General features: G+C 44.3%; 1 protein-coding gene across 19 annotated transcripts in view; it reads left to right on the forward strand.

The window, feature by feature from the left end:
- TSPAN18 (tetraspanin 18) overlaps positions 1 to 25,813 on the forward strand; it is a 151,609-nt gene that overhangs the window by 120,563 nt on the left and 5,233 nt on the right. For 7 of the 19 annotated variants that reach the window (XM_040560529.1, XM_040560538.1, XM_040560530.1 and 4 more), the window contains 6 exons: positions 8,772 to 8,861; positions 12,525 to 12,616; positions 13,370 to 13,570; positions 18,919 to 18,993; positions 23,690 to 23,788; positions 24,923 to 25,102. In XM_040560529.1, the coding sequence (XP_040416463.1) occupies positions 12,554 to 12,616; positions 13,370 to 13,570; positions 18,919 to 18,993; positions 23,690 to 23,788; positions 24,923 to 25,102 (618 nt within the window). In that variant the 5' untranslated portion in view covers positions 8,772 to 8,861; positions 12,525 to 12,553. Of the gene's footprint in view, positions 1 to 331; positions 497 to 8,771; positions 8,862 to 11,152; positions 11,259 to 11,392; positions 11,506 to 12,524; positions 12,617 to 13,369; positions 13,571 to 18,918; positions 18,994 to 23,689; positions 23,789 to 24,922; positions 25,103 to 25,813 lie in introns of those variants that run through there. The other 12 variants (XM_040560543.1, XM_040560548.1, XM_040560545.1 and 9 more) reach the window with 6 other exon arrangements.

Raw genomic sequence — 25,813 nt, forward strand, 5'->3', positions numbered from 1 at the left:
AATGCACGAATCTGATGACAAAAAAAGTATCGTATGTGATACATGATGCAGATAACAGTGTCAAGACAGTGCATTGCAGAAGGGAGGGGAAGTACGGAAATAAAGGATATAATGTAGCCTCTCAATCAAAATTTGAGCTGATGGGGAGTGGTTGTGGTTGGGTCTGGGTGAAGTGAGCCCATGCTTGTTTCACCAGCTTCAAAACTGGGGCTACCCTGAACCTCTGGGTGCTCTTACCCTTTGGGGGTGAAGTCTTTGTAAAAACAGGAATTGCTGGACCAACTCTGACTCCATTCTTGCTTCTTAGGGGTGCAAAGGGCAAGGTGCTCTGCTGCCCAGCCACAAAGTGGTTTTTGTACTGTTTGAAGGCCACGTGAGCTGCTTCGTGTTGGTGTTTCAGATCGTGCCTTCATCATTCACTGGTACATTTGCAATTATTCCACCCTTCTGATTTGGATTAGAAGAAGTTTTGTCTTCAGATACTAAATCCTGAAAGGTAAAATATCAACAAAGTCTGAGTAAAAGAAAATTCATCAGCATCCAGAGTATTTCCGTGGTTAAATTTGCTGTTTCATTTTTGAGAGAGTCCTTATGACACCCTGTCAGCGCACACCGATTCTTACGTAGGGGGATGATTGATGGTGCTTCAGGTTTTGCCCCAGGCTATTCCCAGCCTGCTTGCAAGCGATTCTGGTAGTGAAGTTTCCACTGCTGCCGTTGTGTGTTATTTAGATTAAATGGAGCTAAAAACGCGCTGGCCCTGAACCACTTCACAACAAGAGAGACAATCCTTTCCCCCCTCAAAGCTTGCAAACCTTAAAACAAAGCCTGCCTGGGGAGACTCCTTGGCACTGTATTAAATATCCTTGCTGAGCAATGCTTTCTTATAATTATGGCCTTCCTAATAGGCACCGTGGGTAGTATCAACACAAAGCTATCTGTATTTCATGGTTTGACCTGCTTTAACCCCAGCCGGTCTCCTGGAGATGTAGAAAATCTCTCTTCCGCACAAAGGTCTTGTCTTTCAGGCAAAGCAGAAGCGGTTACTTACAGGATGAGCTTTTTAAGAGCAGGCATGATACTTTTTGTGGGCGAAGTTCACCCCACCGGGAAGGCTGTCTGAAAGCCCCTGCATCCACTTCATCAGCACGTAGGCTGCGGTCCTTATCTGCCAAAAGGACCTGCTCCCTGCGGCTCTCCACTGAAGTTCCCTGCAGATGCACAGTACTTAGGAGTAAGGATATTTGGGGGGAGCGTATATATTGTGCCTGGTGTTCTCTTCGCTACGGGGAAAAGTAGAGGCTCTCCAACACATGTAGCCCTTACTGCCTTGTGTTCCTGCTGCATGGCAGGATGCCTCCTGCCCAAAGCGGGACGTGAGATGTCCGGGGCAGTGGTGGCAGCCGTGTGGCGAGGACAAGGCTCCCCTCTCTCATCCCGCCTGCCCGGCTGACGGGAGCTGCAGCACACGTTTCGCCGTGTCGAGGCGTCAGCGAAGAGGTTTAATTAGGCCCCTATTATTCTTTAATCCCTGGAAGTGCTGAAGTGTTCTGGCCTGGCCCCAATGGCAGCGGGAGCCACCGAAGCAGAGGTGACAGTGTTGCCATGGCACTCGGAGGTGTCCGAGCCGCACGGCTCCCAGCAGCATCTCCTAATTGCGGCTGTGCAGCAACAAAACAGATACGCGCAGGTTTCCGTAAAGGCTATAATCAAAGGAGCATCCCTTGCTTTTTAATACGTGCTGAATGGGTTCATTTGTAAGCTTATTATGACTTCAGAGAGAGGAGCTATTAGGGCGATCATTAGCTGCCTGGGCGAATAGCAAGGAAAACCGTGACACGTTCCAGAATAACCCTTCTTTTTAATGGCTGCACTTTCAGATGCATTAACAATAACCAGCCACGCTCTCTTTCATGTTTCTCTCGCCACAAGTAAGGACAAAGGAGAAGGGGACAGTGAACTGCGCGCTTTCAAAATAAGTTCAGATGGAGAGAAAAATGAGGTGTTAAGAGAGCAGCGAATTCACTAGCATGACATTGTGTGTCTTGATGCGGTATCTGTTATCCATTGGGAAAGCAAAAGCAGCTGGGAGCCAGTCTGCAAGTCTTGGCTCGTACCTCACTTAGTCCTGCCGCTCCTGTCATCTACGTATGAGTTGTGCCGAGGGTCTTTTGTCTGCCTGGAACCTGATCGCTGCTGGAGCCGTTAGATTATACATCTTCTGAAGGCAGGGGGAACGTTTAGAAACACGAATGCCAAGATTATGGGATTTATTAACTCTCGTTTATTTTCCCGTAGAACATCTGAAGCTCTGTTGAGGGCTGTGGTTGCAGTGCTCTCTCTGCTCCTTCGCCTTCTTATTCATTCTTAATCAGAAATACCAATAGCAAAAGACATCAGATGTTTGGGTGTTCATACTTTAATTGGGACAGGTGTGGTTGAGATCCCTCGTGTTGACCTGTAACACCACATTAGCTACAATTTTGTGTCCTGGAGTGAATTACAGGTACTGATTGCAGTGAAACTAAGTTTAGATTTATGCATGCAATATGTGGCATGTGCATCAGTTTGGCTATTAACAGCGGAACTTAGATTCCGTGTTTGCTTCTCTTCCCTGGGCTGTTTCTCACCACCTCTGTTGCATTCAAGTTTTACTTAAAATATAGCTCTGATAGCTTGTGAGATTTATTTATTTCCTAAAGGAATAGATCACTTTGAATTGCGCAGGATAAAGAATCTCCTATTGTGTGTAGCATCCATGGCACTTTGGGATGTGTTATTCTTGTTTACAGATTTAAAAGAGGACCAGGATCACATAAATGATGCCACTTCTCAGATTTCCAGCAATTTTGTTTTATTTAGAATTATTGAAATCCTTCATTTAAGATCATCTGTTTTTACAGGATGTTTTTCCTAACCTTTGCTTTTTTAAACTGACTAAACCTGACTACACTGAATGTTTTGGTTTTGTATCTGTGTAGGCAGCTACCTGGAACAAAGAAATATTATTTTTTGTTTTTTTGTAAGATAATTAATGCACTCATAGTTCTGTTTAGGATTATATAAAAGCAATTAAGATTATTAGTCCCCCGACGAAATGGTGTTAAAGGGTCAGTTTTGTTCCCCAACTCCTCCTTATGAAAAACACTGAGAACAACAACAAAAAGTTGTTAACCTACTGATCTGGAGCTCTGTTCTGCGTTAAAACAGATGATAAAAGCAGGGGGTTTCAAATTGCCTTGCCCACGAGCCGTTGCCTGTGCCCCTGCACAACTGCTTTGACACTGCTTTTCCTTGTCAAGGAGAGATCATTATCGCCTTTTTGATAGGCCAAGGCCCAGTGGCTCATAGTAATCCATTTTGATTGCCTCCTGACTTTAAAATCATTCATTTTTCTCCACTGCATTGTTTCCCTCAAGCCTGCGAAGTATCAGGGAACTTCTTAAAATATTGGAAATTGTGGTCTGAGGAGGACAAGGTTGCCACAGCAACTGCCCAGCATTTCTGAGATGTGTTCCTGCATCTTTCCCAGTGATCACAAATGCCACAAACTGCTGAGGCATTTGCTGCAAACAAAGCAAGGCTATAGAAAAAGAGTGGAAAAGAGCACCAAGGAGTCAGTTGTAAAGGTGAGATGTGTCAGGCTAAAGGAAAAAGTGTCAGGCATTTACACTTCATGTTAAATGCCCTAACCATCTGGAGTGCCATGCGAGTGTATGGAGTGTTTCAACACTTGACGGTATCTGACGTGACAGCAGGTAATGTCACTCGGCTTGTGATGCAACTGCACGATCCACTCTGGGGGTGACATTTATTCCATCTGAGGGGAAATATTTTCAGATGCAGGAGGCCAAAGTTAGCTGCCTCCCTTTTTGTATGCTAAATAGGCTTCTTTCTGGGGCAGAAGATGCCTTTCAAAGAGTGGAACTTGTCAGCCAGAAATAATCAACCTTTTCATGGGTCTCAGTATGGACTGGGGAGCAGAGTGCTGTCCTGTGGATCAGGAGATCTAGCGCATCCATTCCCCTTTTCGCCTTGGTTTTTCTTATCTCTTAAACTGAATTAATATTATTATATTATCAGTGCCTATAATCTTTGGGATGTCTGCTCAGAAAGCCAATCTGTACCATATGGTTCCCTTGTACTATAGTTAGGATGAGGGAAGGTACACCTATGAAGCTGTGTGAGGACTTTTTCTTTTTTAAGGAACAGAACTTAAAAGAGTTGCAGGCTATCAGACACGTTGGTTCTGAATGCAGAATCTTCTTGTTTAGGGTGGCTGGTGTCTGTGTGTGAAAAGCCAGACATGATTATCTATTGAACTCAGCTTGGGAAGGAGCCAAAGTGAGCAGTTCATGTTTGGAATAGTGCTGTAAGCACAGTTCTACTAAATGAAGTGGAGTGGCTTGTGGCCTTGTGCTATACTGGTACTTCAAGCATGTGCACTAACACTTCTCCAAACATTACAGCATTTGGGAAAATATATTTCACTCTGGGACTTCTGAATTTCCATTCTGAATTTTTGCATACGTGTGGGAGATTTTACCACCATATGATTTCACGTATTCTGTGCACACATTGTGCAAAGTTACAAATACAAAACATAGCTTCTGAGTGTTGTATTATTGTTCTTGTTGCAGAGCTGGTGTTATTTATATGAAGCTTAAAGAGGCTCAGTCCAGCCCTCTTTTTCCTCTTGTGTGTGGCTGATGTGCTCCTAGGCACATCTGCTTCATGGCAGAAATGTGTCTTCATTAAAAATAGACAGACAGTCAGGAGGTGACATGGTCCAGTTGTCCAGAGTGCTTTGCTTGGCCAGAAAGCTTAGGGTAGTCGTAACAGCAGCTCAGATTCATTTAAACACCATCCCCAGCCTCGTGCGATTGCAGCATTATAAAAGCCAATCTGGTTGTTGTTTTAAGGTGTAAGATGTAGCAGGGCTTTGCTCGCTAAACTGTACTGAGGAATTAAATGCTCTCAGGCAATGCACCTTGTTCACTCCAGTGTTGCATGGTAAGACAGTCAGCATTGGTAAATGGGCCCATATTACAGTAGCATTAGCATTTTAATGCAACTAAAGAGGAGGTAGATTGACTGTAATTTAGTATCTAGTTGCATGGCCTTGTGCAGGTCCCCTCGTCGCAGCTCCGCAGGGGCCGATTGTAGTTGCACAGTGCACTTTGGGATCTAATTGGATTTACATGCGGTAATGGAGTCGTGTCACAGCAATGACTCTGCTATGTAAGCACTATGAAATTCCAGTGCAATTAGTTATTTATTTAGAAGCTGTAGTTGCAGGATAACACGTGGGGCTGACAGCTTGTGCCAAGCTCCAGTTCAGGAGTAGTAAATGTTTTACCTTCTTTTGAAGCTGTTGCACAGGAATGATGTTAAACAGAGCCTGCTTCTGCGGAGACATTTCTCCTCACCCTGTAGCAGAAAAGCTGTGACCTGTTGCAGAGATCCCCCAGCATGTGACTTCTGTGACTTCTGTCTTCAGCTTCTCCTTTAAACTGTTAGGACATTAAACTGTTGGAGAGTGTCCAGAGGAGGGCGACGAAGATGGTGAAGGGCCTAGAGGGGAAGACAGATGAGGAGCGGCTGAGGTCACTGGGCCTGTTCAGCCTGGAGAAGAGGAGGCTGAGGGGGGACCTCATCGCAGTCTACAACTTCCTCGCAAGAGGGAGTGGAGAGGCAGGTGACCTATTCTCTGTTATCACCAGTGACAGGACCCGTGGGAACAGTGTGAAGCTGAGGCAGGGGAAGTTTAGGCTGGACATCAGGAAGAGGTTCTTCACCGAGAGGGTGGTCGCACACTGGAACAGGCTCCCCAGTGAAGCAGTCGCTGCACCAAGCCTGTCTGAATTTAAGAAGCAATTGGACTGTGCGCTTAGTCACATGGTCTAAACTTTTGGGCAGACCTGTGTGGTGCCAGGAGTTGGACTTGATGATCCTTATGGGTCCCTTCCAACTCGGGATATTCTGTGATTCTATGATTCTTTGACTGAATATATGGGCTGGCATGCGTTTCTGTTTCTCTAGATCCTGCAAATATGGTGAGCAAAGGGGTCTGGTAATAGCTAGGGGCACTCCTGAAGCAGGATATCCATAAGCCGTTCTTTGGTTGTCTTCCTGCACTGGTTAACATACAGGAGACCGTATTTCTCTCCAAAACCAGATGGATGTTTCCCCCTCTCACACCCCCGCTCATTTCTTTCTTGCCTTGCAACCCGCTGACTACATAAGCTGGCTTTTGCCTCCTCTCTATTTGCTCTGGCTCTCCAGCTCGGTTCCGTGCAGCGGGAGCCAGGAGCTGAGCCGCTTTTCCTTCATCAAAGCCCGCTCCCCACAAAGGGCTGCTCTGAAGGTGGCGAAGGCGAGGAGAAGCCAGCTCTTTCCAAGGAGGCTTGCTGCAGCAGAGGCGGTACGACGTGTGCCAGACGCAGCTGCCCGGCCAGCTGAGGCAGCGTGGCCTGCACGCGCCCGGCCCGAGGAAGGAGGCTTGGCCTCGGCCCTAGCTCCAGCTTCCCCCGTGTTTCCCCAGCGACTGTAATTAAAGGCATCAGCTTGCTCAAGTCACAATTAGGCACGGTGGTTTTGCACTTTCTGCAGTTCTCCCTAATGACAAAATTGTAGCTATTAACCAAAGAGAGTCTGTTTGGCAGGGACTTCCTCCCCTTTAGGGCCATAGAGTAAGATGGAGAATTGCTATTGTTTGGCACCAGACGTGCTCTTTCATCCCTTCTGACACAGCACCTGCTGGTACCTACTGAAGCATTTAAGCTCTTCCTCTCTGTGGTGCTGTAATTTCTTTTAAAATATTGTGACTTAAGAGGAATAATAAAAAAAAAAAATTCCTCTCCCACGCAGACCTTTGAGGGCTTGTATGGATGTAATTATATGCACACGCAGTAGGAGCAGGAATCCTATCATTCTGGTTATTTTCCTAATGATAGGTTTATATAGCACAGTGTCATTTCTGCTTTAAAGTTAGAGCCATCTTCTCATGGCAGCAGCTGTCCCAGGGCAGAGGCATTGCAGGGTAGGACAACTGAAGAAACTGTCACTCAACTGACGTGCAAAACACAGTACAAAGCGTTCCCCACACAAAAGAAAAAAGAGGCAAGGGTGGGCAGTGGGCTCTGAGTGTCAAAAAGTGTCACTGCCCCTCTTTTGTGGGGCAGTGACAGTGGCTCTTGTCCCAGCTGCAGCCTCTGCAAGCCCCTCTCCAGAGGTTTCTGCGTCTGCTGCAGTCATCTCGGCTGGTCCCGTGGCACCCTCTGACACCTGCATGCACCAGTTTGAATGTGGTGTGGATTTGGGGCTGTCTTCCTTCACATCGTTATGAAGGGGCTGCTCGGTAGGTACCCGAAGGACTTGGCAGTGGAGATGGGGCAGTTGGCTGAGGGTGTTTGCACCCTGCAGGTTTCCCAAGGAGAGCCATCCCTGCTCATCGTTCAGAGATGTAGGTCCACCGTGACAAAGGACATAAAATAAGAGGGATTAAAGCAAAACCAAAGCTCTGTGAATATTCATTAAATGTTTTATATTGTACTAGCTTCAGCCACCTTGAAACTCTTTGTTCGCTTCCTGCCAACAACAAATGATAGACTTTTGCTCACAGAAGTCTTAATGGGAGGCAATTTTCAAAGGCGCATTCACAAATGTTTGTGGAAAACAGATGTTAAATACACCCTATCCAGAAATCACGCTGAAATTCTGGCACGCTCGTTCCGTGAGGGAGCAGGGCGAGACCCAGGTGACCTATCTGATGGCTCACAGCTAAGCAGGGGCTTCAGATTATCTGTGAGCATTCAAAACCGGTTTGAGGAGGATGAATTATTCTCTTGCAGGGCATAGCAACCCTACGTGAACATCAGACCCTTGTGGCTCGAGGCGCTATTGGAGTAGCTCAAGGCTGCCCCTTCCCCTCGGGCCCTGCGCCATGGAGCTGTGGTGGTCGGACAGGCTGAAAAAACAGCGGAGAGGGGGCCGAGACAAAGCACCAGTCAAACAGGCACGCTCTGCGTGCTGGTCTGTGGTCTCACCTCATCTTAGGTGAAGACTGTCATTAGCACTGTGCAGGCAGAAATTAAAAGGGTACGTTTGCTGAGAAAATTGTTGCTGTTAGCTCAAGGGCAGCGTCGGTCTGCACCCGGGGCCCTCCGCCGGCACCAGTTTATCTCTGAGTCTTCGGGCAGGCGGTGCTGCGGCTTCACGGCTCCTCTCTCGCTGCTCCACAGGCAGTGGAAATGAGGCAGGGGGAGAGGAAATAGTTTGCTCGACTTCGTGTGAGAGATGGCAGGGAGGACGAGGGAGAGCGCCCAGCGTCTCAGGCCGTCACTCCTTACGGCTGTGCTGTGCCTCCCAAAGACACATTCCATCTCCATTCCTCTGCCTTTTCCATTTTCCCAGTAAATGGGCTGTAAAGTCACAGCAGATTAAAGTTTGTCTAAACCTCCTATAAAATATTGAAGGTGCAGCTGCTATTAATCTAGCACTGTTGTGGTATGAGGTGCATATGCAATGGGACTATAGATTTACATGTGGTCTGTGGGCATTCGAAACACCCCAAACGTTGTTAAAGAGATTCTGAGGAATCAGATCCCTCACTGGGTATTAAAAGCTCTTCATTAGTGCTAATGTACACTAAATTAAGGTGGAAATTAGACCGAGCATATTCATCAGGATGGTGTGTTTTAATAAATTGTGTATTTAACATGATTGTATTTTATTCAGTTCTGCAGTAATTGCATGTTTTTCTATTATAGGACAAGCTTGGCAACAAAGAGATATATGGGACACACAGACGATTAAAGACTAGAAAAGACACTCTGCAACAAGTCCCAAGATTTGCAAAGGTGAACCTTGTTTATGGTTCTTTCTTTCTGCATCTCAAATGCTTTCTCTGTGTCTCTGTCAGGGCTGGTTAGGTGTAGCTGTGGTGTGCAGGAGTGGGGTAAGAAGTGCACAGCTCATCTGCTGTCATGTCACCTGTGAGGTGTACTTTGGCAAGTGATCCCTCTTCAGTCTCCCAGTTAAATCTGCCCCTATCTCTGTTCTGTCTAGAGGGGCAGACTGTGTGGAAGTCATACTCTGAGAGGGTTTTCTGGAAGGCACCATCTGTTAGATAAGTTCTGTTAGCAGACTCCACTGCTTTGGTTTAAAAGGAGTTAGATACTGCTTGCAGATATTGAACATAGAACTGCTTGCCTCCGTGAAAGAAGGAAAGCAGCCTGAGCCAAGTCTCCATACCTTCAAGCCAAGGGGTGTGTGCCGTGTTGGTGGGGAGAACTTCAAATATATCTTCTGCTTTTACTTGGTTGCACTGTGTGTAAAATACGAGAGTAGGTGTGAGTTAGCAGCATTTGTTCCTCAAGCCATTGGCTAATATTTTGGAGGAGATGCAGCAGGACTGGTTCTCAGGTCTTTATGTAAGCAATGGGATCAGTTCAATGGACGAGGTCCTCATGCATGATGAAGGCAAGGAGATACTTATGTGAGAAGAAGAAATACATGGACAATGTGATAGAAGATAAGAGATTGAAAAAGTGGTTTGTGTGAGGGTTGGACAAGGTGACCTCTAGAGGTCTCTTCCAGTCTTGGTTATGCTGTGATTTCTATCAAGTTGCAGAAACTGAGAGACTCTGATGAGCCATCAAGCAAGTGCACAGTGTCTGAATTGTATGTGGAAAATGGTTCATACAGTTGTCTTTGTAGAGGGTAGGAGTAGTAATGGTATGGAAGAAGCAAGAATTGAGGCTGGTGATGATAAGGTGCTTCTGAGAGTTTTGATAGACTGCCACATCTGAGGAATGTTCTTGTTCCTTTTGCCACAAGGTAACTTGGATGCTTTTTGAACAGATGTTGTGAAAAATCTTTTCTCAGTGAGGGTGGTCAAACATTGGAAGAGGTGCCATGGAGACTGGGATATCTCAGCCCTTGGAGATGCTCAAAACTTAACAAAATGTGACCCCGAGCAGCCTGCTCTAACTTTGCAGTTGGAACAAGGCCTGGAATTGGCCCAGGTTGGAGGCAGTGGGTGTTGTACTCAGTGACATCCAGAGGTCCTATCCAACCTACATTTTTCTGTGATTTCATCGCCAAGGCAAAGGTGAAGGAGCAATTGAAGGGAAACTGCAAGTTTCAGTCCAGTGTGAAAGGGATTTGGGGGTAGAGGGAAATTTCAGTGGTAGCAAGAAGAAACATGTAAGTGGTTTTCAGGGGAATGGTTGAGCAGCTGCCTTTAGATATGAGAAGTTCAAGGTAGCTTCAAGGCGTGCAAAAATGAATGTCAGAAGGAAGGAAATAAATGGTGGTTGGAGAACAAAAAATGCATTGCCTTGAAAAACTAGACTTTATTCCTAACTGATTAGAGCAGCTGGGGCATGTTTCCTGGCTACACTGCCGGGGTTTTTAGCCTCCCCATCACTTGCCAGATAAAATTCATATTAGGGGGAAAATGTTGAATAAGCTGCCTAAGAGAAAGTAGAACATTTATAGCTACGTTTCAGACAAAAACAAATGCATCTCATATGTCTCACAGGTCTGAGATAGGACAAGCCAGGGAAAGCATCTGTCAGCCGCTGTCTTCTGCAGTTCTCACTGTTAATGTTTGCTTAGCATTAAATGTCTCCTGCAGAGGAGAACTTAATCTGTCACAAATTTGAGGCCTGGAGGAGGGGAGAGATGATATTTTTAAAGGGTAGATTAAGACGTATGCGTTCAGATTTTATCTCACTTGCATCAGTGTGCAATAAGAGTAACTTCAAAAAATTTGCCTTTTTTTTGTATGGCTTAAAAGTGGAAGGAAAAAGCAGCTCTGTGGGTCAGGATTGTCCTTTCATGTTCGTTATTTTTTTCCTTGCAGACTGATCAGAGATCTTTTCAGCTAATTAGTAAAGCAGCAGTTGCCACAAATGGTTTAGTAATGACATTGTAAGGAACATTATTTGCATTTTGTTTGTATTGTTTGTAAATAGCATTCGTTATATACCCTTCCAAGTCAGGAGCACTACTACTTGTATGAACTAGATGGTAACGCATTGCAGGTACGCTGAAGTGGTTGAGCTCTGACTTGAAACAGTTGTAAGTGCTGTGTAAGAGGTCATATTATGCTTTTGATTGATCTGCCCTGTTTTAATCGGCGCAGTCAAAGGATCCAGATGGTGAGCTTTCATGTGCTGTTTGGGGATCTGTGTGCTCAGACGAAATTGGAAGGGGTTCATCCTGCTGCTACGTGTGGGTCTCTCTGAGCTGTAAGTTCCGGTACTGACAAAGACACTCAGGGCTCCCAGTTCTCAGATCAGATCAGTGGGTTGGCATTTTTTGAACGTTTGTGTTCAGCTCTTACGATGTGAATCTCTGACGAGCTCTGTTCCTGGCTTCCCAGCCCAGGCCTCGTGCTGTCGCCGGTGACACGCTTCATTTGAACATCCTGAACTGGAGGGCTTTTGCAGGATTTGTGAGCCCACTAGGAGTGTTCCCGGCTTGAAGCACAGCACGGTGAGCTGGGTTGCACTTATTTGTTTTGCTGTGTGAAGCATGGTGATTTTAGAAATCACAAATCTGAGCCCAGCAGCGCCACTGGGAACAATTTCTGGCCCAGGTAAACAAGGGAGCCCTCGCTTGTCAAAGCTGAGTGTGTATTTGTTTCTGCTGCTCCCAGGTTACTGAGGCTGCATGACCCTGCCAGCCCTGGCAGTGATGTTTTCAGGACCTGACTGCTCAGTAGCTGAGCTGGTGAAAACCTTGTATAATTTCTGTTTTATTCTTTTGAGTGGATTGAATGTACTTTGCTAACATCATGTAATTGGATGTAGGTCTATTTCGGGGAAGGCATTTGCTGTGGTGAAGGGGGAAGAGCTGGGTTAAGAAGCATGCAGGCTTTGGGAGGGCTTCTCTAGAGAGCTTAGCAAAATTGTGCCTCTGTGTTTGCATGTGTAAGCGTCCATCTGTGCCAGGTGCAGTGACTGCATTAGCTTCTGTTTCTGTGAAAGTTTTACTATTTTATGTATTCGTTTGTCTGTCCCTGTAGGGTGCTTGGTGATATAATTGCATATTGGGACACGTTTTTTTAAACAGCAAGCTTTTGGGGGCAGAAACTTTCTTCTAATGTAACCTTACCTAGTGAAAATTTGTCGCTGCTCTTCCGTTACAAGTACTGTCCTAAGCAGTTTGTGGTCTAACTCAGGTGTATCAAGATTCAAAAATGACATTTTTTTCCCTGTGATTAAAAGCTTCCCAGCCCAGCTCCTCTAACCCTCTAAATGTTTCCCTGAAACATTTTTCTGCTCTTTCTTCTCTTGCAACCTTCCTCTTCCCATCTGCATTCTCCTCTACACCTGGAAGAATGCAAAGGGAATTACCAGTGAACTTTCTCTCTTATTAGCCTGCTCTATGGTACCCTGTTCGGCTAAGAAATGAGCCCTTCTGTACAATGAACTCCACAGGGTCTGGGGGCAATACAAATGGAAATTATCCTATGTCATTCAGTGTGCTAAGGGAACGCTGGTGTTTTGCAGGAAGAATTGGATCAAGCAGCCTGAAGACCATGGAGGGAGACTGTCTGAGCTGCATGAAGTACCTGATGTTTCTTTTCAATTTCTTTATATTTGTAAGTATTTGGAATCTACTTTCTGTCCTGCATCCTCCTGTTCCCAGCAGCCTTCTACTCCCCAACAAAATACACTGTAATTTGGTAAAGTTGCCAAAAGATGCCCTCAGCTTTGCACCAGCAATCACCAAGGGTTTTTTTATGGCAGCCAAGATGCTCAGACATTCAGCAAGGCAGCACAGCAGTCCCTGTTGTCTGAGTTATGGCTGTCCTTGGCAAGGGACACCAGTGGGAAAGCTCTAACTACTGGTGTATGTGGTCTAACCTTGAATGGCAGAAGAGGTTTTGACTAGGAAACAGTTATTATCCTACCACACATAGAGTCGTTCTTGGTGACCCGTGTTGCTGTTGCCTTTGGCAGTAAGGGTGGGAGCATCCAACCAATCTGCTCAGAGTGGGGCAAGGCATCCCGTGTCGGGGAGGGTTCTTGTGTGCTGCTTCGCTGGTCTGTCCCCTGCAGACGTGGCAGCAACTTGAGATGTGATCTTTAAGCGTTAGGCCGGGAATCAACAGTTGGTAGAGTGAAGTGTCGAGAAAGAAACGTGCTTTTGCTGCAAATGTTTCATTTAGTTAGCAAGAGACACTAAGAGCAGCATGTCAGCAGTCACCTGCTCAGCAGATAATGTATGTCACAGAGAAACACAGATTCTCCAGAACACCTCTGATCAAAAGATACTACTGAACCCAGTCTTCCCACAGCAGTTGCTTATGTTGACCTGCCTCCCTCTTTCTTCTCTCGTTGTGCCATGACAGCTGGGAGGAGCGTGCCTGCTGGGAGTTGGGATCTGGGTCATTGTGGATCCAACAGGTTTTCGAGAGATAGTGGCTGCCAACCCTCTGCTCTTCACCGGAGCGTACATCATGCTGGCTATGGGAGCGATGCTCTTCCTGCTGGGTTTCCTCGGCTGCTGCGGTGCCATCCGTGAGAACAAATGCCTCCTCCTTTTTGTAAGTGTCCTTGCACCTTCTGTTGGCCTTTTGGTGTTTCCCAAGAATGGGGGAGACTTTTTCATTGAGTAGATGATGCTGTGATAAGTGCGTGAATGGATGTCCATTATTGTAGCCATTATTGCCTTAGATATTAAATAGACTTAGGACACTTTTACTAGTGAGGCAGAGAATTTGCTTCTTCCCTGCACCAGGCTTGAGTCCAGTGGGTGTGGAGTCTAGGAGCATATTTCGACTTTGTTAAGTTTTGTCTCAAAAAAATCTTTTTTAATTTTTTTTTAACTTTTATAAAATGACCAAAAATGATTCACTCTTGTCCATCTGTCCATCCAAAACCCTCAGCTCCACCCGTAGATTACTTCCTCACTGGTTCAAAAAAAAAAAAAAAGCAGAGAACCCGTAGAGTGGAACATCTGTGTAATGGAGCCCCCCGTGTCAGCAAAAATGCCCAGCTCAGAACTGGCTGACAGCATTGTATTGCAGTTCTCAATACGTGGTCACTCCTTTATGCAGTCTACTTTGCTCCTAAAATGAACCACATTTGTGATTTTCAGGCAATTTTCCCCTTGAATGATAGGGTTACGTTTCAGCCCATGTGGTCATCACGTAATGTTTACAAAGAGCTAGCCACTAAAGTAAGTCTTTTTTGACCTCTGCCATAAATTCTGATACTACAGTGTTTCCAGCCGTTATCTCTTAGCAGAAGACATTGCCAATTATGTGTCAAAACACAAAGCTCTATAGTTTTATTTCTCACTTTTGTCAAATGTGACCTTTTGTTTCTCCCTCTGAGTCTGTTGGTTTGTTTTTATTTATGTTTGTTTAAGTCTCCCTTTTACAGTGTTTTGTTATGATTGTATCTTGCACAGCTGCTTCACAGTGTGAAACAGGTTTGTCTCTTAACAGTACAGGGAAGTTCACTTTTTTAAAAAGAAAAACATTTTTTTTTTCCTTTGAGATCAGCCCGGCTCCACTGAGATAAATTCTCTCTGGCACTTTGCTTGCCCACCCCTTGAATTCATGACCTGCACATGAGAACCCTTCTCCGGAAGCCATTGTGGGTTTGATCTCTAGTAACTCATCTCAGAAGTAAATCAGAAAACTAAATATATCACTTGTGAAGTCAGGGAAATCTACCTAAAGGAATCTCATAAAATGTGAAGAGTCAGGCCCAATGAGCCTGATGTTACGCCAGAGCCTGTCCCAATCAGATTAAAAACTAGCAGTTATGTTTAACTACCGAGTGTGTTTAAGTATGAGAAATACTGTTTGAAAATGAATGAGAAACAAATATTTTTCAATTTGGACCACATAAACTGCATACAGATTGAGGAATCTGGCTGGAAAAGGGACTTCTGATCCATGCTCTTTCCTGATTTAGCATCACTGAAGTCAGTAGTGTTACACCACAGTTTGAGTGTTCCTCCAGGTGTTTTAGTTATATTCCAGCGCACTCAATTTTGTGGTTATTACTTTTCTGACTCATAGAAGTAATTCCGAGCCCTGCTGCTTTATTTATTTATTTTTATTTTTATTTTATACTTGGAATGTGAGAAATATATGGGCTGGAAATAATGCCTGGGACTAGCAGGAACTCTAAAAATAATCACTGGATGAGGAATTGGCGCTCCAGCCTGAGCAGGGCTTCTGGTGTCAAAGTCAACTCTTGTAACCTGCCATCCCTTGTCCAGTAGCAGCAAAGCACTTGCACAAAGACTTGTGCTGATACCAAATGAGGAGAAATATTTTGCTCGTTTCTGCTTTTTTGGGGCCACACCAGCTGACCTTAAAAAGCATGAAAGATCTGTGAAAGCAGAAGTCTGATGGGAGTAAGTTTCAGGCATAGGAAAGGCAAACCATTCATGAGCCTATGCCAGCGAGACCGGAAATACTGTTGCGGAACTGAGAGTGTTAGGCTTTAGAGGTGGTGCTTGGGGAGAAGTTGCCTGATCAAATCAAGTCCGCTTACAAAGTTGTTAAAGAATTGATCAGCCAGAGCTGCTCAAGTGAGATTTCACAGTGATGCATAATGTATATCTGAAGCTTGCTGTCTAAATGTAAATAGAGGATAGGAGGGACGAGACAGATGCACACACGCATGTTCTCTAAGTTCTGGCTTCTGTATTTGCAAGGCGATTTATTTTACCTTAAGCTGCTTGTCTTTTGAGGAAAAAACAACACCCCCCCACCACCACCACCACTGAAAAATCACTGTGGAGCCTAGCATGTTGCCTTAAGCACAAGGCTGTGAAGTGTTTCTAGGTTTCCCAGCGTTTGAACCTGACTCACAAAAAGCAACAAACATTGTGTTCTAAACTGAAGACTGACTGAATTCTGGATTGTCCTAAAGACCCTATGGCTGCAAAAGAACACCATAAAAATCAGAATCCAGAATGCTGGTGAATGTACAAAAAATAACGTGCAAATATAAATATATTTTTTCATTTTGACACGATTGAATTCAAGTCTGCAACAAGAACAGTCTATGTTAGCTTGATTTGGCTTAGTTGTGAGTGCAAAGAGTTCTGCGCTCTTGTAAAATAGATGCAGTAGCCCCTAAAACTTTTCAGCATGAAAATGTGTGTTCTTTGGGTTAAAGGACAGTGGCTGCTCCTTCCAGAACAGCATTGCTGAAACTGGAATGGCAGATGTGTTGCGAAAAACAAACGTGAAATGCTGATTTGTGGAAACTTCTGACAAATGGAGAGCCATCACCAGGAGCTGAGGCGAGGTTTTTGACCAAAATAGGAGACACCACTTCCAAGGATGTTCAGGCCCTCACCTTGGATGAAGATGGTACCTGTATTCAAGTGCTGGGTCTCAGGCATGAATTTAAATGTGAGGCTGCTGTGTCCCATACACTGCACTGACCAAGTGGCTGTTTAGTGCTCTCATATATCAGTAATTGCTTAATTTAATTCTGGGAGACAAAACATAATAAGCAGATTTAGCCCTTCCTTAAAATGCAGAATGAGAGCAAGTTCTGAAACACTGATGATCCATCTCCTTTTTTCTCATCAGCCCTAATGGCTGCTCATGTTTTTTCTACAATAACTATTTCAAATCTGTAATGGTAATGCAGACTACACAATGTAAGTGTAAATCAGTTTGGGAATGATAATGAAGCTTATCAGACAGAATCTGGGAATGGCTGCTTCCACTTCTGCACAGACCTGTGCTGGAGCTCGGGTGAATGTGTGTCTCCTAGTAATCAGTAAATGAAATGCAATTAGCAAGGTGATGGGATTAATCACTTGATCACCACCTTAGACCTCTTAGTGACTATGCTGAGATCCCTTGATGGGTGATGATGCGGATTTGCAAAGCGTGGTTCATCCTCATCACTTGTTCTTTGCCCTCCTATGGTGAAATTAAAAACAGAACAGTCTCTGAGCAGGAAAAAAAGAAGCCATACGTAAAACTCTAGCAGTAAGAATAAATTATCGTTAACTAGTTCAGCAAATCAAGCCACGGCATTCTGTTAGCAGCCTGAAGTCCCTGTCCATCTGACTCATCTTGTTTGTCATTTGAGCCTGGGAACCTTTTCTTTTGTTTCCATTGCAGAGGCAGGAAGACAAATGGGACAGGGTAGTGTGTGCATTTTTCCAGTGGGGAAAAATCACTTACAGCTCTGATAATTGACACCGAAAGAACATTTTCACGTTTCAATTAGGTGGTCTGAATTTTCTCTCCATTACCAGAATACATGGTGCTCAGCATTCCAGACATCGTTTATAAATCATTGCTTGGGGATCTTAATAGTACTTCTGGCCCCATCTGCCTTCCTTCTGTTTCAGAAGGACCTTCAATAGCCTTCTTATACAGGAAAAAAAAAAAAAAAAGAAAAATCAGATTACTTTTGTGTTTATTTCTACTTGTTGCTTCACCCACTTTGATTGGTAACTTGTACCAGATGTTTTACCTTACATATGATGCGGTCTTACTGGATTCTCCATTCACATGGAGCCAAAACCTGACATCATTTCCAAATGGTCACTCAGTCTGGTAAAGTCGTCTTCGAGCCTGTGGTCTAATTCTTGGGATCCTTAAATTTTAGAAGGATCTCAACTGATGTTCAAATGGTAATGTCTTTGTGTGACTGTAGGAACATAAACCATGCCCATCTAGTTCAGACTTACCTCAAACCTAGTATTTTGTCTCCAACAATGGGACTAAGTGTCATTTCAGGAGAGATGTGAGCCAAGCCACTTTCGGCTCTGTTCCTCTCAGTTCCTCAGCACCAAACTTGGTTGTTTGAAGCATGTTAGAGGACGCATCTCTGCCTGTTTGCTTCAGTGTTTGTTATGCGCTGAACCAGCATCAAACCGCTGTGAGGCGTTGGTGTAACTGAGAATCAGCCCTAAAGAGAGCTTGAGTCGTGAACTCTTTGACATCAGCAAGTGCTTGCCTGCCCTGCAAGATTTGTCCCATTCAACACGCTTTTCTTTTCCAAGTTGTACCTCAGGTGGGCCAGCTTTCTGTGCTGCCTCTGGGCAGGAGGTCCCAGCGCTCATTCTGGGCAGGAAACTCCACAGCACCTGAGGGATCTTGGCAAAAAAGGCCCTGGGGACACTTCCCTCCCAGCACAGCATCAATCTCTGTGGGGATGAGGCCTCCTAGGTCTGATTGACTTCTGTGGGGTGCGTGAGGAAGGCACGGTGAATCGTTCTGGCCTGGTAACAGGAGAACAGCAGCTGAGTGACTGATGTACCTAACTCAGTGCAACCCCATTGTGTGGAGGGGGATGCTGTTAACCAAGGCTGATTTTCTCCTGAAATGGAGAATGCTCCAAAAAGAGTCCATTTTTGGTCATAGGTGTAACTATTTTGGTAACTGCCTCCTTCCACATGAAATGAGCCATGGTTATATTACAGGACAGCTGTTTATGTTGTGGTGAGCAGGGGTGTGCGTGTGTAGGTTTGTGCATGTGATGGGCTACCTGCATCAATTCCCCCCACTGTGTCAAGACAGTTTAACCCTATTTGAGCATCTACACAATCATATAACCTTTTCCATCAAAGTAGGCTTTCCTGTTTTAACCTGATGCAGATTTATCAGGGGATGATAAGGATCCTTAGCAGATAAGCCTTATCTGCTTTACCCATTAGAACAAGCCAAAACATGCTGTGAGCTCCCATGTCCTGTGATATGATCAGAGGAGGGGCTGTGACTGCCCCAGGTTATTGTCTCGTAGTTTTGTGGTTTTTTTTGTTTTTTTTTTTTTAATTGGCAGGAAAATAAATTTCCTCAGTTATATTTTCCATGTCTTTAGTGACTTGCAAAACCTTGTGTTCCTAATGCCTATTGCATGCATATAATGGTATGTCTCTTTTTCTGTATCTTCTCTCTTGTAGTTCTTCATGTTTATTTTGTTAATCTTCCTGGCGGAGCTCTCAGCTGCAATCCTGGCTTTTATCTTCAGAGAAAATGTAAGTATCCTATGGTGGGCAAAATATGAACCCCAGTGGGATTGTACCCAGCTGGAGCGTGGTGTTCGGATGGTGGCTGATAGTGACTGTTTGTTTCAAATGCCAACAAACCTGCTTCATTACTATCTTCAGGCTGCAGAACTGCCAGCAAGCCAGTGAATGCTAATTAGTCTAGCATGTGCAAGGTGGATGGTGTATGTAAAAAGATATATATGCTGGGGGACCACTTAAGTCCTGGAGTTTTCAGTCTTCTTGGTTCTTTCACAGCCAAACCAAGTGCATGTTCCATCAGGGAGAAGCTTTATAATAAAGTCACACTGAGGTTAAAAGCACTGTTTTCTTTTTTCAATATAGCATATGTTTCATATTAATATTAGTAGTGAAACCGCCCGTTTCCCCAGCAGAGCCAATGCTTGCTCTGTCTGCTGTGCTAAAAACTCTCTTGTGCATCTTTTAATATTTGTTCTTGAATTTTCATCTTCTGATACTTGCCAGATTCCTCTCAGTGCTGCTTGTAAGATATGCCCCCTAGCCTGCTCTGACCAAGTCTCCCCATGTCCCTTTTTGAGTCTCATCAATGGTTCTCTTGCACATTGCCTTGCTTACAAATTTCTAATCCCTCTCTCCACAGCTTTATATGGTGTAGCCTTTCTCTACACTGCTCCTGTGCATATAATTATATGCCAATCATCCCCCCATGCTAGTAGTAAGCGTCACCTCATTGTTTCTCAAACCTGCAGGAGTCTCTGCATTTTTTCCACATCCCCACATGCAAGAAGAGCCTGACTGAAGTAGGTCTGTCCTTCTCAAGGCAGCCCATCTTTGAAATACGACTCTGAGTGATGGCAGTGACAAAACATCAGCTAGTGATGGTGGTCACTAGTTAGTGACTGTTAGTTTTTATCTTGTTTGTTTGGCGTCTGCCAGCAGTAAGAGAACTTAAAGGGCATTTCCTGTATTGATTGTCACAGAGGTGTAGCATGAGCAACTAAGGACCTTTTAAAATGATGATACGATTTTGATTTTCTTGAGCCAGGATATACTTTTAGTTTTATTCACATTAAGAGATTTTGGTAAGCAAAGAATCAACACTTACAAAGTTCACGGCAAAACAGTCCGGTGTTTGTACAGTAGGATAGTCTGGGGAGAGGTGGTGGGAGAATTTTTTTCGGCTTTATAAGCTGGTGGTCTTTTGTCTTTGCATTGGATTTGAACAGTGGGGAAAAAACGTCACTTTGTACACAGTGTGGGCGCCCCATTACAGCCTAGGCTTTGAGACCATGCCTTTGTGGGAATAGCTACAGCTCTGTAAATAGGCTGCAGCCCGGGGGGTCTGGTGTGTTCTGGTCATTACAGCTCTGCTGTTAGGAGCTCTGAGGGAATTCCTTTGGTACAGCACAAGCAGCAGACCGCACACGTAGAAACGCCTCGCGCTCGTGTGCTGCCCTGCAGGCCCAGGTACGATCTTCACAGAGGGGAGATAACACACTGCCTGGTGAGCCAGGTTTGTGGGGAGCTTAGGAAAGGCACAAGAAACAAAATGTGTCCTGTGTGTGGGATGGCTGTGCCTTCTTCCCTCAGCCACGAGAGTCCTGCAGAGCATCGGGATCTTCCATTCCCTGGCAGCCGTGGGACGTGCGGGGACGTGGTACTCACCAGATAAGATCACAGTGGTTATTCTAGACTTCTGTGACATTTGGTGATGGTTTGTGCGGCAAAGCTTGCAGGGGAGCAAGCTATTCTGCTGTCTTTCCTGAGCTTGTCTCGTTTGCATCACCAGCTTCCCACTCTGTCAGAATGACTGACAGAAAAGGCAGAAATGGGAAGAAATGCAGAATGTCAGGATCCCAACATAGCTGGAGATAGCTCTACACAGAAGTTAAACTCAGTCTGAAAATTCTTGTTGTTTGTCCGCTCTTAAGGTTTCTTCTGAACAAAAAACTTGTTTTGCTGTTGCTGTATATTTTGGTGGTAGTTCCTCTGGCTGGGTAACTACTTGCAGCTAATTTTGCTGTTATCTTTGGGTTAGCCGGATGGCTGGGCAGAATGGCTGTGGGGTGATCTCCCAGTGACCCTGTGTCAGGAAGAAGTCTTCACAGTAGTCATTTAAAGTCAGGTTCAGATGTGCTTTTCTCTTCCCTGTGAAACAAGAAGTTACTTTCAAGGCTTGCAGTGGTAAGTGCACATTTGGGCAACCGACATTTCCTGGAAGTCTACCAGGTTCAATGATGGTCATTGCACCAGTCCCTATGGCTGTAGCTACGCTGGGTGTAGAAAATGAGACAAAAGAAAAGGGCATGCTCTGTCTGCTCGCTTTCCAGATAATGTTTGGTGCAGTTTTCTCTTGTATGGTTTTACGTGCAAACTAGCTCCCCAACACACAGCAGAGTTAAATTATTAATAGCTGTGGGAGTAAAAGAAATTTAGACACAGAAGGAAAGGAGAAAAGAGATGCTTGCTGTTGAGATTGGACGTGAGAGGAAGAGTCAGTGAAGCACAGTGTGGTGGTGACTTCATTCACTGGTAGTCACTTCATGCACTGGTGTGTAAATATACGTGCTGTTTCTGTACAGGAGATGTTCTCCCCTGAACAGCTAGGAAGGAACATGACTGAATGGCTCTTTATTGCTCGTGGCTGTGGCTGATACATCTGCTTTGTCAGAAGCGTGTGTGGAAGATCTCATTTTATTACTAGGTCCTTTTCTCCCTTCTGAGCAGTGCTTGCACAGTACTCCAGTGTGCACAGACTTGGCTTCGACAACAAGGGGACCGTGGACATGTGTGTAGGACCATCTTACTGACTGTTGTCCTCCTTTGTCAGCAATTTTTTAACAGAATAAAGACACTTCTGCTGATCGATTTTTAACGTTTTTCTGAACTTCAGATGCTCAGGACAAACAGTTTAAGAACAATGAAATGGAATCAGTTATTTTCCTGGCAGACTTACCCTTCCAGCACTAGGCTTTGTTTTGGGCCAAGTCTCGTAAAAATCTCACACAAACTCTGAACAATTTCCTCTGGGATTGCTGCTGTCAAAATAAAGGTTTCACTTTATATTTAAATGACTCTTTTGTTTTAGACCCGGCCAAAGGCAGCCGGCTGGGATTATTACCAACTGTAATATCAGTTTCAAAGTCTGTGCTTCAGAAACAGACAAGCATCAGAAAAATGTGCTGCTGTCTCTGCAGGCGCGGATGCTGGGTGGGTAAAGTATGCAGAGAGGGAAGGAAAGGAGAAGACTGAGGGCACGTTTCTGCATCTTCAAGCCTAGTCTCCCCTTAGTGCACCAAATTCCCAAAGGAAAATGCCAGTCCTCTATGATCCTCTGGTATTTTAATATTTTTGGAAGCAAAAAAAAGAGTTAAAATGTGCGTCTTACAAAAAAAAAAAAAAAGTGATTTAGGAACTATCTCATTAAAAGGTAATGAGATTTAGGTCCCTATGCCATACAAGTTTTTGTGACAAAGTTTTACCCAGTGTCAATGTAGTCATTAAGTTATGCCTTAGTTTGTATCTGTAAAAGAGAAATCAATATTAAGTGGTGCTCTGGGTCTTTTAAAGAATGACCACAGACTTCTTGGTTCTCCTTAAGTTTTGTGATATAGTTACAAAGGAAACAGCCAAGTTTGTGCTTGTGCTTTTGTGCCCACCCCATACATCTCATGCATATGTATGTGTATGTGTGGTATTTCACATTGCATATCAAGAACCTGAAACCAACTCATTGCAGATGCACTAACACATACTGCTACACTGTGTGAACAACAGGAAAAAGGGAAAAAAAAAAAAGAAAGAAAGAAAGAAAAAAACCTCTCTCTTGAGCAGCTTAATTCCCAATCCTGCATGTGTGTAACACTGAGGCTTTGCACTGGCATAGAGAATGTGTCTGTGTAGATCACAACTCAGAAGGTATTTTAGCCAAGGGCCCACACAAGTCAAGGCCTATTGGGAGCCTGAAAAGGGGATTCCTTGAAGTGTTCATCCTGAAGTGATAGAAAGGGCCCAAGATTGAATCAAAGTATTCAATTTAACGAGACTATTAAGTTTGAATATTTACTAGTCCCCCAGAGAGTGATCCTATGTAAATGTAATTTCAAGGTGTCTAACTTTTTGAGGAGAGTCTGAGCAGAAATGTTGGCTTGGTTTTTCTATTTTACTATAAATGTAAACAGGAGTAAATGAAATTCCATTAGTTTTTATTGCTGACCTTAGGAAAAAAATGTTTAAATTATCTAAACACTGAAAATATAAAGGGGATTTTTTTTTTCTTCACATATGTGGGTGAGTTTAGATAATCTAAAGCATTGTCAGGGAAATGGTCTTTTTTCTGATTTGTAAGTTGACTTGAACATTTCATATTAATTCCATGTGTTTTAATTCATTTTCATTCCCAGCAAGTTTGGTATTAGGGCTTGATTCTTCTTTCTCACACATGGAGTTCCCCTGATGCTAGTAGGAAGGTAACTGGTTTGAAATGAAAAGTGAGAGGAAAATCATGCCTTGATTGCAGACCTTGAGTAGTATAGTAAGTTAAGATACTATTTGGATGTGGATTTGAAGATCTCTCTAAAATCTGTTTTAGTCTTATGTTAATTTATGAAATGCTTTTAAATAGCCCTGAATATTAAAAGATGTGCTTTAAAGAGAGAAGTTGGCAGTAACCCTTTGCATTTCCGCCTGTCTCTGTGTGTTCCAGTTGACGAGAGAGTTTTTCACCAAGGAGCTGAAGAAGCATTACCTGAGGAACAATGACACGGATGTCTTCTCTGCCACCTGGAACTCTGTTATGATCACGGTAAGTCAGGCCACGCCAGCCCCATGCTGCTGGTGGTCAGCTATCAGTGCTGTGCTCAGCCAGCACCCTCAGCTCACCTGGGTGTTCAGCCTGCTCCAACCACTCCGTTGTGTCAAGCACAGCACCAGGGTTTGTGGTGGCAGTGGTGGGACAAAGGTGACAGTTGCTCTGGCAGCCAGGCTTTCTCGACACGAGCTGCCATTGGTACCGTTCCCAGCTCACAAAGCTAGAACTAGTGCTAACTAATGGTTTCTTACTACAGCCTGTTAAATGAGTTGATAGGCGACAGATGAGGCAGGGGTATGCCTAATGGAATATTTTCAAAGTAGAAATATTTGCAATCAAAATTGACTTTGTTATTACAGTCCTAATCAGGCGGATTAAAGATTGGCTGTGTCATTGGAATTGGAATTTTTCTTATCTACTACAAGTTGTTCCTTCCTGTCTGCTGCAAGAAGTTGTGTGTGCTTGTGTTTGTGTGTACACACGTGAACTTTGGGCTCAGTACAGCCCACGTTATATCTGTTCAAGAATGAAGAATAAGATGTCAGGCTCTGCAGATGAAAAGTCAATTTTAATCTTATAAGAAAAAGATGATTGCTGCCCTTCATGCTGATTCAGGATTTTAATGAAGACATTTCCTTTTGCTGACTGAAAGGAGACAGACTATGACTTGAATCCTTAAAAAGGACCTGACTTGAATTCTAAAAAGGGAGCTTTCTTGGATCACCTAGCAGTGCCTTTGAACAGCAACAATCCTGACCATTAGCTATGGGAGAACGGGCAGTCGGGAGCCTGGATTGTACTGTTGACTCTTTTACAGACTTGCTGGGTGATCTCAAGCAAGTCATTCTGGATGTGCTCCAAAGCCCTGTGTAGATCATGGCAATATTCCCAGCGGTACCTTAGAGTCTACAGTGTGACATGGGAACGGTGGGACTTTATAAAGAGGCTTTGATGAAACAGAAGCTCCAAGGTACAAGCATAACCCACTTCTTTGGAAACAGCAATTGTTTTGTCTCTGCTTTGACTAAAGCTTTGATCCCTGCAAAAATAGGTCTTTGGGAGAATTCTGGTATCTCTTTTCAGGGCAAAGCATAAACCGTCTTCGTTTTTTTCCATGCCTCTCTCTAGTTTGCCTGCTGTGGAGTGAATGGACCAGAAGATTTTGAAGCTGTTCCCCATCTTCCAAACTCCTCTTTTGAAGAGGCAACACCAGAGGCTTGTTGCCAGCGAGAACTCCAGAGCCGGGAAGGGATGTTTGTTAACAAGGAAGCCTGCCTCACAGGCATCGAGAGATTTCAGAACCGACAGGTAAGGGGAGCCAAATGCAGGGAAAAGGAGTTGTGGGAGCTGTGGGTGGGTAGTGAAGATAGCAGGTTGTGCCATTCTGACTGCAGGTCAGCTTGCAACTGTGCTTACACTGATAACAGCTTTTGAAGTCATGGATATATCTGATTCTGAAAATCCCCCTTCATTGTGTGGACTGCTAAGTCCATGCTGTGCTGTATCAGCAGAAATAATGGAAATTTTCCCAGGGGATTAAGAGGTGGGGTAGAAGTTTACGTCAAGCTTTACTGTGGCTCTGAAGGTTAGTACTGTCTCTGAGAAGAAGTTAATTGGCAAGCCAGCACAGGTCAGTGACGATGGGATGAATTTGGCTCTTATAGGCCATGGTAGGGGCTCCAGTTTAGTTCACAAAGACTACTCATCAACACCATATTCAACTAAGAGATTGAGGGTTAAACAGCCACAGAAAACCATGTCTGCTTCCCAAGGAAGGGAAGTGTTGGAAGGCTGTGTTTCTCTGCCCTTTTACTGATTACAGTAAAAAGAGGGCTTTTCTTTGAACAGGTCTCTTGACTTAGCAATTCTTTTCTATGCTAGACTAGAACAAGGCAATTCAGAGTAAAGTCGTTGACACTGATACCACCAGCCGTGTTTCTTTATATTTTCCCCAAGACCTAAAGTTTCAGAAACTTCCTAGCAAAGTTCTTGACTGTGTTCATCTCGGCATTCACAAGT

This window comes from Cygnus olor, chromosome 5, assembly GCF_009769625.2.
Source record: "Cygnus olor isolate bCygOlo1 chromosome 5, bCygOlo1.pri.v2, whole genome shotgun sequence".
Classification (NCBI taxonomy): Eukaryota; Metazoa; Chordata; class Aves; order Anseriformes; family Anatidae; genus Cygnus; species Cygnus olor.